This window comes from Gambusia affinis, linkage group LG13, assembly GCF_019740435.1.
Source record: "Gambusia affinis linkage group LG13, SWU_Gaff_1.0, whole genome shotgun sequence".
NCBI classification, from domain to species: Eukaryota; Metazoa; Chordata; class Actinopteri; order Cyprinodontiformes; family Poeciliidae; genus Gambusia; species Gambusia affinis.
Genome location: NC_057880.1, coordinates 26758375 through 26775260, shown reverse-complemented (window position 1 = coordinate 26775260; position 16886 = coordinate 26758375). Strand labels below are relative to the sequence as shown.

Below are 16886 nucleotides of genomic sequence, written 5' to 3'. Positions count from 1 at the left end.
ATAATTTCAGGCTAATTTATTAGATGTGACCGTATAACCAGCCTGAGGAATAATAACATCTTCGTACTATAAGGCTGTCACCAGATCTCTAGCACAACCATCTTGTGCCCCTTGCACAAGATGATTGTGCTAATTTTAATTCTTAGTTAAATTTAAGAATTTAATTAATTCTTAAATTTAATTAAATTTAAGAATTAAATTTACAGTGATTTAAAGTGATTCCAAATTTTAAAAAAAGAATTAAAACACCACCCCACCTTTGTCTTAGCTAGTTATATATGGCCAGTTCAGGGTTCCAAAGCAACTTTTTCAATGGGAAGAGCAACGGTTTCTTCAAATACCTTGTGTTTTTCAGGTCATCACACACATCACACTGACTTTACGGTTACATTTTTAACCTTAAATCAAGGTTTAAAACTGGTTGCTTGATGATTCATAATAACTTTGCTTCATGATTTTGATTACGACATTTGACAAAATGCAGTGTTTCTTGATGTTTCATAACTTGTTACTATATTATGACTTATGGTGTAAAGCACTTTGAAATGCCTTGTTGTTGAAATATGCTATATAAATAAACTTGACTTGTCAGAAGTTAGCTAAGATATTACCAAAAGGGAAATATAAATAAAAACCCCCTTTCTTTTATCCCATGATGGGTATTTCATTTTCTTTTGTCAAGTCCTGACAGGTTTTAAAACTTGCCCTAAACAAAAACTCACATCCCCTGATCCCTTGGACAAGCCAAAGCTGTTTTAGCCTAAATAGAAAGCCAGTTGACCAGATTGAACAACAGAGGAGACATAATTCTCAATTTGACTCTCTAATCATTGATTTTCCTATACTCTCAACTCCAACTGTTCTAACCAGTCTCACCACTCAGAGTTTACACCCATAAGCATTTCTATAATGAACTTTGGGTGAGGCCATCAGCCAACAATAAGCATGATTTGTCTTACCCAATGGACTACCTTTTACCTAAAACATTCACCAATTACTCTTCACAAAACATTAAACATAAAGTGCAAACCTTTTAATTAATGACCATTTATGTTTATTACATGTGTCTAGGGTTACCAAGGAGATGTTATTTTTTTCAAAAACTTTGGATACTGACATATAGGACACTAAAAAATCTGCAGAGGTTAAATATAAACTATTTAGAAGGTACAGAGTCATGTACAAAAACCTTTCAGCATGGAAACCCTTGCGGATATATCAAGTCACCAAGTTTGCAATAATCTATTCTCCTGAATGAGCATACTGAGCATGCATGATGTGACTATGACAAAAACAACTTCTCTTCATCAGTAAGGATGCTGTGGGAGCATCAACTATTTGATGTCAGTGTGTAAACCCAGGCTCGAAGGGGCATTAAAGATGAACCTCAGATACATACAAAATAAAAGATTAAGGAGTTCTTAACCAAGAGTAATTTTTCAGTTGGGTTAAAAAAACCTCAAAGTTCTTTTTAAAGAGTTTTACAAAGTTCAGTATACAATAATATGGTCAATTTTCTGTAGAACAGATTGTTCAAATTATTTTCCACAAAAATGTAGACAAAATAATAATTAGATGCAAAAGTGAATTATATTTTTTCAGCATAAATTGATTAGCTTTATTTATTGAGATTAGCTAATTTTTATTGAACATTTCAAAGGTTACAATCTACATAAGTATATTTCTGCACTTTCATCACAGCTGAATGGTAAATATTAAAATAATTTAAAAAATGGGAAAAATCTATTAGCAAACAAGAAATTATATAAACAAGGGAAAAAGCTAATAATACATTTAAACATCAGAGTAGGAATATATAATTAATTCTTTTTATTCAATACGTCTGTTCTCTAAAATTAAAACACCACCCACCTTTGTCTTAGCTAGTTTCCAGTTCATTTCCAAAGCAACTTTAATCGGTACTAATATGTCTTTCTTTGTTTTTGCAGGTCAATACATATAAATGACATTCTTTAGGCAATTTACAGATACAAAGTGATAGATATTTTTAGAAACAAAACCAGACTTGAATATGATTGAACATAACTGGAACATTGATCAAGAACACATTCACATTTTGACAAAAGGCAGTGTTTCTTGATGTTTCATAGCAGTTACTCAAAGATGTTGTGTCCTCAGCCTTTCTGGATGAAATATGCTATATAAAGGTGGGTGAAGTGTCTTTCCCAGGGACACAATATGAGAGGCAGATAGAGTGGAAATCAAACTAGCAACCCCCCATTGTTCCAATAGTGCTATGTAGAATATCAAGTATCTTTTCACTACATTAATTGTGCTGTGACATATTGAAATACATGTTATAATCAGAAACATTTTCAAAATATGTGTATGAGACAAAAAGAAAAATTTCTGTGTAATAAAATAGGATCAATAATTTTGAATAAATAAATTGTGCTACTGAATCCTCTTGGCTAAAGTTATGGTGAAAGAGTCCCAACCACTGATGCAAATAAGCATTTCTGTAATAAACTTTGGGTGAGGCCATCAGCCAACAATAAGCATGATCTGTCTTACCCAATGGACTACCTTTTACCTAACATAATTACTCTTCACAAGGAATCTGGAAATATTCTAAATCCAGCATAAAGAGGTTCAGTGAATGTGGTGTTGAAGGTGTGGATGTGGATCAGTGAGTCAGATGAGACTCTATAAAAGGACAAAATCCCAGCAGGATAGTCCAGATACACTGCTACTCTGTTGGAGACATAGAAGGTGGAGAAAGGTGAGGAAGAGGAGAAGAGGATGGGTGTTTTTTTGGCATTGTGCCAGACTGAATAACCCTTATCAGAGCAGAACAGACTCCAGGACTGATGATTCCGTCCAAACCAACAAGCATCACTATATCCTCTAATTCTAATTCCTCTGTAGCTCACAGATATATCCACTTCTCCTCTCACCTCAACCTCCCAGTAACAACGACCGGTCAAACCAGTTTGACAAAGCAGCTGAGGGACATCAAATCTGTCTGGATGATCAGGATAAGACTGACGGTCCTTCACACGTGTAGCCTTCTTGTTGTTGTCAGACAATCTGAGCTCTCTGTTCACTGTGTTTAAGTCGATTGTGAGTTGACAAGAATCTGATGAAGAGAATAAAGTCAACTCAGTTACTGATAATTGACACATTTGAGACCTGAAGAATTTGAAAATGGTTTGATGTGAGACGCTTTGTTTTTATTCATGAAATGACAAACACACTTACACTTCCTCAGACCTGGTGTTAACCACTGGACTCCGGCAGGGTCCACTCTGAAAAGGCAAGGGTTGAGGGGTCAGACCATCAGTCTCTTTCAGCAGCTAGCACCAGCATTTTAAGGCAAGATAAAAAAAACTACTTTTTTTTTCTCTTCTACTAAATACTCTCTGTATCAGTTGTCTTCATACCTTAGAGTGTTTAATCTCCATTGTGAATCCTGCAGTCCAAACGACAACTGTTTCACTCCCAACTCTCCTGGACAGTTGTAGCTCAGGTCCAACTCTTTCAGATGAGAATGGTTCATGGTGAGAGCAAAGGCCAGATGAGAACAGCCTTCGTCTGTGATTAAACAGCCCGACAAGCTAAAAACAAAAAAGAATCATATTTTTTTTTCAAAAAAGGTTCAGGCTGAATCAAATTTCTACAAAGTTAGTTTTTCCAAATAATAAAAACTAAGAGACAATTGCAACTGATTAATAAATCCAATGTGGAATGATCCTGAAATCAGAAAATATTTAAAAATTTATTCTTGAAAATAAACAGCTAGTATACACATATATACTTTTAGCCCCTGCAATTTTGTAAACTGACTGTAATATGTTTATGCACATGGCTTCATGTTGCAATGTTTGTTTTCAAACATACAATAAATATCAAAGAAACATTAAGTAAAAATAACACTTACAGGTGTTTATGAAAAAAGATAAAAGTGTAAAAGTTCTTGTATAACAGAAACTAATAAAGGAAATGGAGCTTGTTTAGTAGGGTAATTTTATAGGGGACAAATTATTTTTAGAAATAATTTTTCTGACGGGTTACTTTATAGCATCTGCTACTTGATTTAATGTTGTGTTTTGATTGTTGATTCTATGTTGCATTGTGTTTCTGTGTTTGATATGATGTACAGCACTTTGAAATGCCTTGCTGCTGAAATGTGCTGTACAAATAAAATTAGATTTAGTTTGATGTGATTTAGAGGGAAGAAGCTGAAAACACTATGAAGGAATAATGAATGGCACTCTGTGATCCAAGTAGCTTTCCTGACCAGCATTGTACAGCTTAGCACTAAGTGTTGAATTGAACCAGTAATTTTGTTGACAAAAATTGTTTGTTTTGTGTTTTATTGTAATCAAACTGTATTAGGAGATGTTGAAATATGAGAATTAATACAATAAATGTCTTATAATGTGTCAATGCATCTTTATGAATCAAACACTTCTAGTTTTCTCAGTAGGTGGAGAATTTGATAACCCTTTTCATAAATGAGGGCCACATGCAGTGAGAAGAAGTCAATTATCCATTTCTATACTGAGGTATTTAAAGAATTCAACCTGCTCCATTGATACTGGATAACCATTTACTTAAGACACTCCACAATTTTATCATTGTCTGTACAACACAGCTTTTTTCTCTTGTGGATATTTTCAACACGAGTCCTGTTCAAAAGTTTGGGCCATCAAGTTGCTAACCACTTTCCCATGACTGGTGCATTTAGAAATGGAATTGAAAAATCTGTAGTTTACCTGAGAATTTCTATTTTGCAATTTGGACTTTCCAGTCCAGCTGAAAGTAGCTTCACTCCTGAATCTTGCAGGTTGTTGTTACTCAGATCCAGTTCTCTGAGACTGGATGACTGGGAGCTGAGAACTGAGGACAGAACTTCACAACTTCTCTCTGACAGGTTGCAGCAACTCAATCTGAAGCAGAGTATAGAAATGTTTACTAGTTTATTTTAAATCAATTCTCTTTAGTTATTTGTACTGCATAGCTTCGGTTCCCAATTAATATCCTCTAAAGACACTTTGCAAAGAAATAATCTGGTCAGTTATATAGGTGCAGCCAAGTTCAATTGTTCAAACACATAAAAATTTTCCATCTCAGGAGACTTAGTTGATTCCATTGAGGGAGTGACTGCTGACTCTACAGCAGTCACTCCCTCAGATGGAGTATGAAGTGACAGTGGATAGTCCACCTCACTGAGTCAATGAAGTAAATAACAGTAGGAACTCCTTTTGGTCACCTTAACTTGCTCTGGATGAGAGATCTCTGCAGAGTTTACATCTCAAAGCAACCACTTTTTCTGGCTATCAGAATATTTACCATTTTGTCTTTTTATGATCAACTGCATGTTATTATATTATTCTGGTTGATTTGAAATAGAGTATATAATTTTATGTGGATGTGATGCATTATTAAATTGAATGCATCACATTCAATCTATTAATGCATCATTACTAAATTGATGCATTAATTGATGCAAATTCAGTTAAAGCCATTTTCCTTTAACTGAATTTGGTATAGACTGTTTCCTTGCATCTTCAATTGGACAAGTTTGTCTTGTAAACTATGTGTTGTCTATGTGTTGTTGTGTATTTTATGCCTTTGGATGTGATTTGAGATAGATATAAAAACAGAATTTGGCTTGAAAGGAAAATTCATTTCCATGCCCCTGATAATTACCTAAGGGATTGTAGGCTATAATTTGAACTCTCCAGTCCATGTAAGAGAAGGTGCAGTCCTGAATCCTTCAGATTGTTGTTACTCAGGTCCAGTTTTGTGACAGTAGTGGACTGGGATGTGAGAACTGAGGACAAAGCTTGACAGCTTTTCTCTGAGAGGTTGCATCCACACAACCTAAGGAGTCAAAAATAAAAATATCTATAAATAAACATAATCAGTTCTATCAACAACAAATATAATACAGAATAAATACTTGACCAAACATACTTGATTTGCTTGATATTAAAAACATACAACTGTATAAATTATTGTATAAAAGAAAAGCATTTACACAGCTTTGTTGGAGGCTTTAACCACTGGCAGCAGCTTCAGAAGAACCTCCTCTGAAGCAGAGTATTTCTTCAGGTCAAACACATCCAGAACTTCTCCTGATGACACTAAGATGAAACCCAGAGCTGACCACTGAGCAGGAGACAGTTTGTCTGTGGAGAGACTTCCTGAACTCAGAGACTGTTGGATCTCCTCCACTAGAGAACGATCATTCAGTTCATTCAGACAGTGGAACAGGTTGATGGTTTTCTCTGCAAACACATTCTCCCTGATCTGCTGTTTGATGTACTGAACTGTTTCATGAGAGCTACTTCCTGTCTGTGTCATCAGACCCTTAAGGAGTCTCTGATTGGTCTGCAGTGAGAGTCCCAGGAGGAAGCGGAGGAAAAGATCCAGGTGTCCATTTGAACTCTGTAAGGCCCGGTCAACAGCTTTATGATGGAGAGATTTTAGTTTTGGCACTTGAAAAAAATTATACTTCTTTGAGGATGTTTGTGCTTCTTCCATCAGGTTGACCCCAGACTTAATGAAGGTCAGATGGACATGAAGAGCAGCCAAAAACTCCTGAACACTCAGATGAACAAAGCAGAACACTTTGTCCTGGTACAGCCCTCTCTCCTCTCTAAAGATCTGTGTGAACACTCCTGAGTACACTGAGGCTGCTCTGATATCGATGCCACACTCTGTCAGGTCTGATTCATAAAAGATCAAGTTTCCTTTCTGCAGCTGATCAAAAGCCAGTTTTCCCAAAGACTCAATCATCTTCCTGCTCTCTGGACTCCAGTGTGGATCTGTTTCTGCCCCTTCATCATACTTGACTGTCTTCACTTTGGTCTGAACCACCAGGAAGTGGATGTACATCTCAGTCAGGGTGCTAGGAAGCTCTCCTCCCTCTCTATCCTTTAACACATCTTCTAGAACTGTAGCAGTGATCCAGCAGAAGACTGGGATGTGGCACATGATGTGGAGGCTTCGTGATGTCTTCATGTGGGAGATGATCCTGCTGGCCTTCTTCTTATTTCTGAATCTCTTCCTGAAGTACTCCTCCTTCTGTGGGTCAGTGAATCCTCTGACCTCTGTTACCATGCCAACACATTCAGGTGGGATCTGACTGGCTGCTGCAGGTCGTGTGGTTATCCAGAAGTGAGCAGTGGGAAGCAGTTTCCCCCTGATGAGGTTTGTCAACAGAACATCCACTGAGGTGGACTCTGTAGCATCAGTCAGGATCTCCTTGTTGTGGAAGTCCAGAGGAAGTCGACTCTCATCCAGACCATCAAAGATGAACAGAACCTGGAAATGCTCAAAACTGTAGATTTCTTTAGTTTCAGTAAAGAAATGATGAATTAGTTCTACCAAGCTGAACTTTTTCTCTTTCAGCATATTCAGCTCTCTGAATGTGAATGGAAATATGAACTGGATGTTCTGGTGGGCTTTGTCTTCAGCCCAGTCCAGAGTGAACTTCTGTGTTAAGACTGTTTTCCCAATGCCAGCCACTCCCTTTGTCATCACTGTTCTGATTGGTTGAGCTCCTCCAGGTTGGACTTTAAAGATGTCTTCTTGTCTGATTGTTGTTTCTGGTCTGTGTGGTTTCCTGGATGCTGTTTCAATCTGTCTGACTTCATGTTCCTCATTGACCTCTCCAGTCCCTCCCTCTGTGATGTAGAGCTCTGTGTAGATCTGATTTAGAGGGATTGGACTTCCTGCCTTAGTAATTCCCTCAAAGACAAACTGGAACCTCCTCTTCAGACCAGCTTTAATGTTATCCTCATAGACTGTAGCAAAATGTTCTTAATTTAAAAATGCAAACAGACAAAACAAAAACAATCAGTATCTCTTACCTAGAGACAATGATTTTATTCTTATTTAGATTTAGATATCTTACTGCATTGGAGATGGTCAGCCAGATTATTCAGATTCATTATCCTCAAGAAATTCAGAGTCATCTTCAACAATGCCTCTCTGCTGTTCTTCCTCAGCTGTTTCTTCTCACCTTCCAACAACCCACATATCTGTCTCTCTGGGTATATTTTGAAAACTGGACTGAGGACACGCTGGATCTTCTTGAGCTCATTTTTCACAAAAATGACTATGTTGTCCTCCAGGAGCTGAAACAGAATAATTTGTGATTGAAAAATAATTTTGATAATGATAGATAGGTGACCAAGAAAGTTCACAACTGTTATCTTGGACAGCACTTACATACAACCTTGAGCAGTTGCAGACATTGCATGTAAAGTCATCAGTTGTTCTGTTGCTAAACTACAGACAATGCCCCAGTGCATTTATGATAATATCTGATTATTTTAATCATGCCTCACTCTTGGCTATGTTTTTAATATTTGTCAGTTGTTTTAGAAAAATGAAATTGGATTTGTCTTATGCAAATGTCAAGGATTCATATTTCTCCAAAATAAGATACCCTCTCAGAAAATCAAACCACATCTTTGTTTATCTATACTCTTATGTTGATGTTTTATTTTCCACTGTAGTAATGAGGGCATCTGCTTCTACAAGTTGGTCTTCAACCAAATTAGGAGATGTTGCTGCTCCCTTTGCCTCCACTTCCCATGTGTCTGTCTCTAGAGGTCAAGAGAAGAGGCAGCTGGAGAAATTGAACCAGACAAGGCTGAAGGTACAGGTAGAGTAAGCCCTAGAGTCCTGAAAGCCTGTGCAGGTGCAGAGCAGCTCTGTGGGATTCTGCAGTACCTCTTCAGTCTTAGCTTGGCCCAAGAGAAGTTTCGGTTATTGTGGAAGATATCCTGCCTTAATCTGGTACCACAGAAACTCACGTATCTTGTGAGTTGAATGTGACTAGAACAAAGGCAATTGTTCCTTCCTTCAAGCTTTGCAGCAAGATGCTGCATATCTTCTGTGAGTCTGTTGTTGATAGTGTTAAATCTTTTGCTGTCATTTGTTTTATTCTGGGTAGTACTGATGAACCTCTGGAGATTATGGTGTGAAGAAGGATTTTATGTAAACTCAATAAGATTATTGAAATCATGAAATCATGAAATTCAGCTTCTTCAGTTGGAGGCTTCTTTTTCATATTGTGCTCATTATATAATAACATTTTTGAATATATGAATAATTTTGAATGTTCATACAGAAAAAGGAAAAAAAACGGTCACAAGAACAAAACAAAATTTTTACAGCACCGATACAAAGCAGGCAAGAGTACTTTAACTATTTAAGCTACTTACAATAGCTCAAGTAGCTATTGTAAATAATTTAAAATGATAAATTATTTTTGTAAATAAAATGTACAACTCATAGCCAGCACAGATCACTTCTCTTTGCCCTACGCAACTCCTGCATGCAGCTTTTTAGCACATCATCTGGTTCAAACCCGCTACAATTATGATTTCTGATGGGTTATTATCACTTGCCTTGTTGGATGCAGGTATATCTTAATTATCCTGCCAACAGTGACCAAAATATCAAGAAACTATTCAACCTGTCCTATGAATGCTAAATAGGAATGTTTTTAAAAATGAAAATTGACATTTTAGGAAAACTGTATTCCAATGTCCTTGCTCACCAAGTAAGTGTTTGTAACATATCACATTGAGAGCAAATGATCTTCCGGTGAACAAAATTGCTTTCATAGTGCTAGTAAGTGTTGTCTGACGTTTGGGTCATTTTCACTTGTCATTCATCGTCTCACCTGCAGTTAATGCATATGGGTCATTAAGACATATCTCATTCACTAATGTCAATTTGATAGCATAATGCTGTGATAAAGAGCTACAGTAAGCTGACAACATGTTAGCTAATGTCAGACAGCAAGATAAATGCGGGTAATCATAGTAATCAGTGAGTGTTTAAAGGCCTGCCCTGCTCTTTCTGCGGTCATGTTGTGCAGGTATCCGCTGTGTTTACAAACCAATACTTCCTCTATACATCATACCGGTTGACATTATTGGACTTTTAATTTTGAGACAATCCAGAACTTGTTTCCATTTTTTAAAAAGGGGAATGGTGTTTCCCATTCAGACAATATCTCAGTTCTTTTAATACAATAGCTTCAGAAATTAAGTTTGAATTTCTGGATTGAAGGGGCGCCGCAACCAACCCATTCAAGCACTACACAGTTTCTAGCCAACATCAGTAGGGATTATATAATCTCTTTGTGGCAGGTGGCAGGGTATGAGTCCAAGGAGACACAGAACTGGACTAAAGGGAAGGGTTTGCCCTGTTTCTTCTATATCTATTTTTTTCACAGTCTGGCCGCCAAAATGCGGCCAGACTATATTTTACACTCCCATTAGTAATGAAATCCAGTCCCTGTGGCTAATGTACATTTGGGACAGTTTCAAGAACTTCCCAAACATGTATACTTGCTACATATAGAAGTCATAGTCAAAGTCTCTTATCATGCTTCTGAATACTTGTAATTTTAAGTGTTGTATTCCAGATTAATGTTAAGTTTTTCCCTCTATCTTTCCGGTTGGAAGCTTCTTAAGATTCTATCTAATACACTTCTTAACAGGACATCTTTCATGCCAATAGCCATCACCATCTCTTTGAAGAACTTTGAACAATGTGACTTCCAACATTTAATTTTAATAAAGCTCCTCTTCAGTCTTAGCTTGGCCCAAGAAATTGTAAATTGGGCCAATTGACAATTGTTGTTTGTTCTACTGATGGCGAGTACCATAAGTAGAACAAACAAAAACAAAAAAGTAGATTTTGTACATTTACTGACCTTAAATATGGAGTCCAGCTGCATTTCTTTGTGGGCAGCTTGAGTTCTGGGATCATCAGAATACTGATGATCCACTCTGTGAAAGAAGCAGGAGCAATTTATTAGTAAACAAGTTTACTAATAAATTGATTTACTAAAATACTAAAATACATTCTCCAAATACATTGCAATAAAAGTCATTTTAAATGTTCATGGCATCAAATAAACACAATACAATAAGATTTAATAAATAATTTAATAATTAATAAGAAGAGGAATATGACACATAAAGGTGAATGCCCACATAGCACTGAACAGTGACCATGGATTATGAGCATCATCTCATCAATATCTTCACTAATTTTCTCCATATATAATTCTAGAAAACATCCAATACACCCAACGCAGTACGAGAATAATCTATGAAAAAGATTTCAAAGTTCACAATCACACGGTGGAATTAATTTGCTTTACTCACAGTATTCAGAAACAACTCACCTTTCTGCTGCTGAAGGTTGATTTTGTTTAAATTCAATCTGATCTGACCGTTCAAAAACTGTATTTGTATTATTGGGTAAAGGAAAACTACAGGGGTTTTATATAGTAGATAGTAGATGTTAGATTATATGGAACTGTCTCAGACAATAGTTTATAGGCAACTTTGAAGTAGGTTTGTTAAAATAATTTTATCTATATTAATATTTTAGTTCTACTAAGAATAGACATATTTAAACCTTAGAGCTCACCTCTCTGAGGAGGGTCCAGAAGATTCAAAGTCGATATAAAAATCATAAGAGTTCTCGCTCTCATCTGACATGAGGCCAGGCTCTGGTTCAAGTTCATGTTGGAATTTCTGATGGGTCCTGAAAATAGAAATATTATTATAATCCATTTTATAAGATTCTGCTTATATAACAGCCATTGGATGATTGTCCCATATGGACAGGAAATAGAAGGAAAAAGGGGACCTAATAATTGTCTTCATGTAAAATAACAACCCAGTGTTAATTGCATATTTGTACATTTAACTGACTTTCAATTGATTTTGTAAGAACCTCCATAGCGTGAGCAGCTGGGTTGAATTTAGACAGGAAATCAATGTCAAAATGATTCCATGAATGTCTGATCAGCTGAATCATGTTGAACACATGTTGGTCATCCAGATCAGGAAATGTGTTGGAAGTTGATGATTTTTTCCATCTGTGTCCTGCTGGAACCCAGAGCTCTAACCAACAGACTGTGGCACTCAGCAGCCGCCGATGCTTTGGGGACATTTTGATTCATTTGTGGCACGATTCAAACAATTTTGGCATATTTGGCTTTTCAGTGAGAGCGACTCAGACTGCCTGTAGCAAACCGGGCTTTTAGCAGAATGATGGAGTTAAAGTCAGAAGTTTTCTCTGCAGTCCCCTCTGCATGTGCCTGACCACAGTGAAAATAAACTATTGAAAAAAAAACCTAATATATATATTCATTACTGGTAAACTCAGTGATCATAGTTGCAGCAGTTAGATACAGCTCACCTCTCTGATGGTGAAGGTTGATCTGATTTAAATTCAAACCACATATCCTTTGACTCATGACTTTTGAAGGACAGGTCCTTGGAGTCATGCTTGTTTTTAAGTGTGACTTTCTCCATCCTAAGAAAAAAATATATAATAGTAAAAAAAACCCAGAAAACCTTTATAGTGGACAAGGCTTATTGTTTCACAAAGCTATGATTAAAACTGCTAAAACATAATTTGTTAGTGTTGCTGTTAAGTGGATGTAAGTTCTTGTTAAACAGAGACATGGGACAAAGTAAAATTTGCTATTCTGTTTGCAAATACAGAATGCTACACAATAATTGTGCAGAAATGATGCACTATACAATTGAACCACATCCTGTCTAGTAGCCTATCCCCTATGCCAGGGCTGCACAAAGTCGGTCCCCGAGGGCTGTTGGTCCCTGGTAGTACCAACTACCTTTTCAGCATGTCAGTGTTCTTCTTAAGCCTGATAACAAGCCATCATTTGATCTGGGTGCATTAAACCAGGGAGAGAACTAAAACAGGCAGGATGCCGGCCATCGAGGACCGAATTTGGGCACCTCTGCCCTATACCTATACTATATTTTGCTCTGTTCAAATTCTTCTCAGGGGTCAGCTGTTGGAAGTTGGTGATTTTTTCTTGTGGGTCCTGCTGGAACCCAGAGCTCTAACCAACAGGCTGCTGCCACTCAGCTGCTTCTGCAACATGGACTTGCTGTCTGGAAGAAACCCTGAGGCCAGACTGAGCTGCTCTGTTCAGTCTGGATGAAGCAGCAAAGAGGAGCAGCAGCAGCTTCATCACCACGTCTGTTTGGGCCTCATACAGTGTGAACGCTGTGTGAAAAGGGCTATGGACACTTAGAGATGGTGACCTCACCTCTGACCTTTGCTCTGGCTCTCATCTTCCCCATACAGAGTGGTTTTAGAGGGAGGGACTCCCTCCTCTCTGTCCTCACACTGATCCATGCTGCTGAACGCACTTCAGCTCACACACACTTTCTACCTTCACCTGCAGAGGAAACACAAAACAATTATCTGCACATCAACTCTGATCATCCTTTATTTAATGAGATGGAAACAGATCAGCAGCTCCTCATTTTCCTATCATCGACCTTGAAAAGCTCTCCTAGACACCTGAGATCTTTTTCTGGGTCAGTTTTCTCTGCTTTGATGTGCGAACTGTGCTTTGTGAGGTGGAAACTCAGCTTGGAGACTGCAGCTCCAAGGAGGAGCTTTAGGTAAATGAGCTGCACAATTATATAAGATCATGAATAAACATTCTCAGAAAATATTTCCTATTCCACCATCTAAATGGACTTCTCTTCCTCTGTTATTCTTTCTTTGTGCTTTTGCTTCTGGTCCTCCTTTTTCCATGTGTTCTTCCTTACTTGTGTAGTACCTTCATTCCTTGGATCTTTCTTTGCTTGTCTCCTATTTACTTTCCTTTCTTTCATCCTTCTGGTGTTACTTTGTATTTCTCACACCATGGTTGAATCTGGATCCCTAGAGATTCCTGATGCATTTTTGTTTTTAAGATTTTAAGCTAAATTAAAAGGATCAGAAATCCTGGACTGTTGAATGCATAAAAACTTTGGAATTGTTCATGAATCCAGGAACGTGGTGAACTTGCTGGTCAGTGACCCAGTTAGTGTGAAATCTTCTGATCCAGATTAAAAAATGAAGGTATTTGATTCCACTGATTCAATGACCAACTTCTTCTGTTTTTAACCATGACTGAATACAAAGGTCTTTGGAATTAGTGACCTATTGAGTTGTAATTTGTCTAGTCATACAAACCGATTGGTTCTTGGATCATGATAAACGCCGACCTACACACTGCCATGTAAAAATACTTTTACACAGTGAACAGCACCATGTAGTGAAGCCACAACCAAAAGGAATGAAGCAACAGTGAAATCCAGGGATAATAGATTTACATCATGAGTTTGAAACTGTTGGAGGCAGAAAGTGAAGCAACTGAAGCAGGATCATAAAAGATCAAAGGTCACAATAATCACAGTGATCAGATGGGAAGAGCAGTAATGGTGGATTTTACTGAGCTTGGTTCTGAAGAGACAGCAACTTTTAATCACACAGCCCAATAAACATAAAGTGAATTTAAGATGAAAATATTACCATCAAGTCTTTGTTTAGGAAATATAATCCTAACTCTTAACTCTAATGATTGTCAACACCTAATGGGTTGACACTGTAGAACTGCACAAGGATCAATTTTAGGAAGAAATAAACCTTTAAATCTGTTTACTGCAAATAATTTTTGATGGACTATTTAGATCCAATATGAGTCTTTTTGTGCTTTATGATGTAAAGCACTTTGACTGACATGTACAAAGAAACTTGACTTTTAGATTATCTGTCTTTTTTCATGAATTCCAGTCTTAAATGTTTAATATGCAAAAAGTTTTATATTTTCTGATATGATTCAACACACCTTCAGGTATTCAGCTGTTATTTTAATCAGCTTTCTGAACAGCTGATATTTTACAACTGCTATAAACAGAAAGGAGGAGGCATATATGACAGAGAAACATCACAAGTTCTGCTTTTATCACTCTCTACATTTATCAAATGGGTCTTCATTCTTAAATGGACAGAAATACATTTTAAAATGATCCAGAAGGTTCATCTGGTGGTAGAACCTTAAAGAGATGGTTCAGGTTTCAATTGGATTTCTGTATCTATACAAATCAATAGCAAAACCTGCTTTCTGCTTTTAAGCTCTGAGATATTTAGGTTTTAGTCAAATCATTTCGGAACTGGTTGATAATGATATAAATATAAAAAAAACAACTATTTATCATGTTGTTTGATTCCAGTTCATCATTAATCTTATAATCCTGTAATTCTGTAGAGGTGAAACTTTGTGCTGAAATCATTAGTGAACATGTTCTCCAAATGCAGAGAGATGAAACAAACAGGAAAGTTCCTCAAGACAAAGTAGGAAACTAAACAAACTTACAGTTTGTTGAAATGGTCCAAAGAAGAGTTGAAGAACATCTGAACAACAGACTTAGACACAGGTGATCTGCGTGAACGGAGGTGGAGCTCCACCCATGATGGAGGCGGGACAGTTAGGCAGCAACAGGAACAGAAGAGGAGTTCCTGGAAACTTCCAGGTTCAAAGGTTTTTTTCCGGATCCTCAAGAAGTCATTTGGTTTCCAGCTTCAAGTCAGACATCAGAACAAAAAACAACCCACACACACACACACACCCACACACACACACACACACACACCCACACACGCACACACACACGCACACACACACCAAACAGCAGCTCTATTTCTTGGTTTTTCTGTAAAAACCTTAGAGAGCAGCAGGATTCAGTGTGTTCTTCAGAGTCACAGTGTGTCCAGTCAGCTTCAACCTGCAGCTGATTCTGGTGTTCAGCAGTTGGGAGAAAGTTTTCACATCCCTTGTAAAATGATGAACTGATTAAACTACATTTTTTAGAAAGTTTAGATACATTTCCCCAGTAAATAAGAAAAAATAAGAACTGATAGAAACAGATAATTTCCAGTAACTTGAAAAAAAGAAAGAAATTTCTATTCATGAATGAACAGAAAAACATTTTAATATTCAGTGTGAGGCTTTGACTGGAAACAAACATAAAATTAACTTGTGGATCTTGGACTAATCCCAGCTTCCATCTTTAAACGACTGGAAGAGACAAAAGTTTCCCAGGAATCATTTCAACAAGAAACAGATTGAATCCATGAATCTGAAAAGAAGTTTCTGAGTGAAAGAGACAGACACGTAAAGACTGAATTATCTGTTCAGCAGAGAGTTTCTCTGAAAGGGGGATTCTCTTTAGACTCAACCAAGAGCCCTGCTGTTGAGCTGCAAATTGATTGATAAGAAAAAACCACAGAAGTAGAAAAACATTGAAGGCTGTTTTTGCATTTTTATCTAAGCAATGGGAACCTGAACCTTTGTACTGTCACAAATATATTTCCTCAAACAAGTGGAAATATATAAATGCATGTTGTTTAGATTAATAAAATGTTAGTGTATGCATGAAATCTTTTCAATAAATACATAAACATAAAGAATTTTAAAATATATGCATTTTGCTCAATGTTTTATGTTGCAGGTTGATCATCAACTCAACTTCCTGCCGCACGTCTCACCACACCGATGCTCTGAAAGTATCGAGGCAAAAACCTTTTGGTGCAGAAAACTGTTTGAAACTGACTTTGACATGTATACTGTGTCCCGTTAATCAACTTTAGGTAAAAAAATAAAATAAAATAAATCAGCAAAACTCAAGATTTAGTGACTGGAGGGCAAAGCAGGAAGACGACTGTGGGGAGGTAAGAACTCACTGCTTGGAAAATGTGAAGTTGATCGTGTCAATTAGTGATTAAAAACAACGTTAATGATTGTTTCTAAGTGATAATGTGGAAGTTAGAAACAAAATGAGACATTTTCTTCTGACTGCAACACAAAATGATAAATAAGAAAAAAAATAAGTGATTTATTTGAAACTTTTTTAAGGAAACTTGAGTGTAAAATGTGTTTTTAACATTTTTAGCCAGTTAACATCGAATTTAAAAGACAAAATTTCCACAATCCTACAGTGTTTGTGTTCTGGTTTTAATTTGTTTGTATTTTGAATATTTATTTTTTACAGCTTAGATTTTAC

At 36.8% G+C, this 16886-nt stretch overlaps 1 protein-coding gene across 1 annotated transcript; it reads right to left on the bottom strand.

The window, feature by feature from the left end:
• Nucleotides 1-2570: 2570 nt before the first annotated feature.
• LOC122842762 (NLR family CARD domain-containing protein 3-like) lies at nucleotides 2571-15255 on the bottom strand. Its single transcript, XM_044136904.1, has 12 exons — nucleotides 15200-15255; nucleotides 13097-13228; nucleotides 12214-12330; nucleotides 11437-11553; nucleotides 10712-10787; nucleotides 7889-8111; nucleotides 6008-7793; nucleotides 5677-5850; nucleotides 4740-4913; nucleotides 3405-3578; nucleotides 3223-3269; nucleotides 2571-3100 (listed from the first exon to the last, which is right to left on the bottom strand). Exons 2-12 carry the CDS (start codon nucleotides 13183-13185, stop codon nucleotides 2571-2573), a joined length of 3507 nt encoding a protein of 1168 aa, XP_043992839.1. The 5' UTR covers nucleotides 13186-13228; nucleotides 15200-15255.
• Between the last annotated feature and the right edge of the window lie 1631 nt (nucleotides 15256-16886).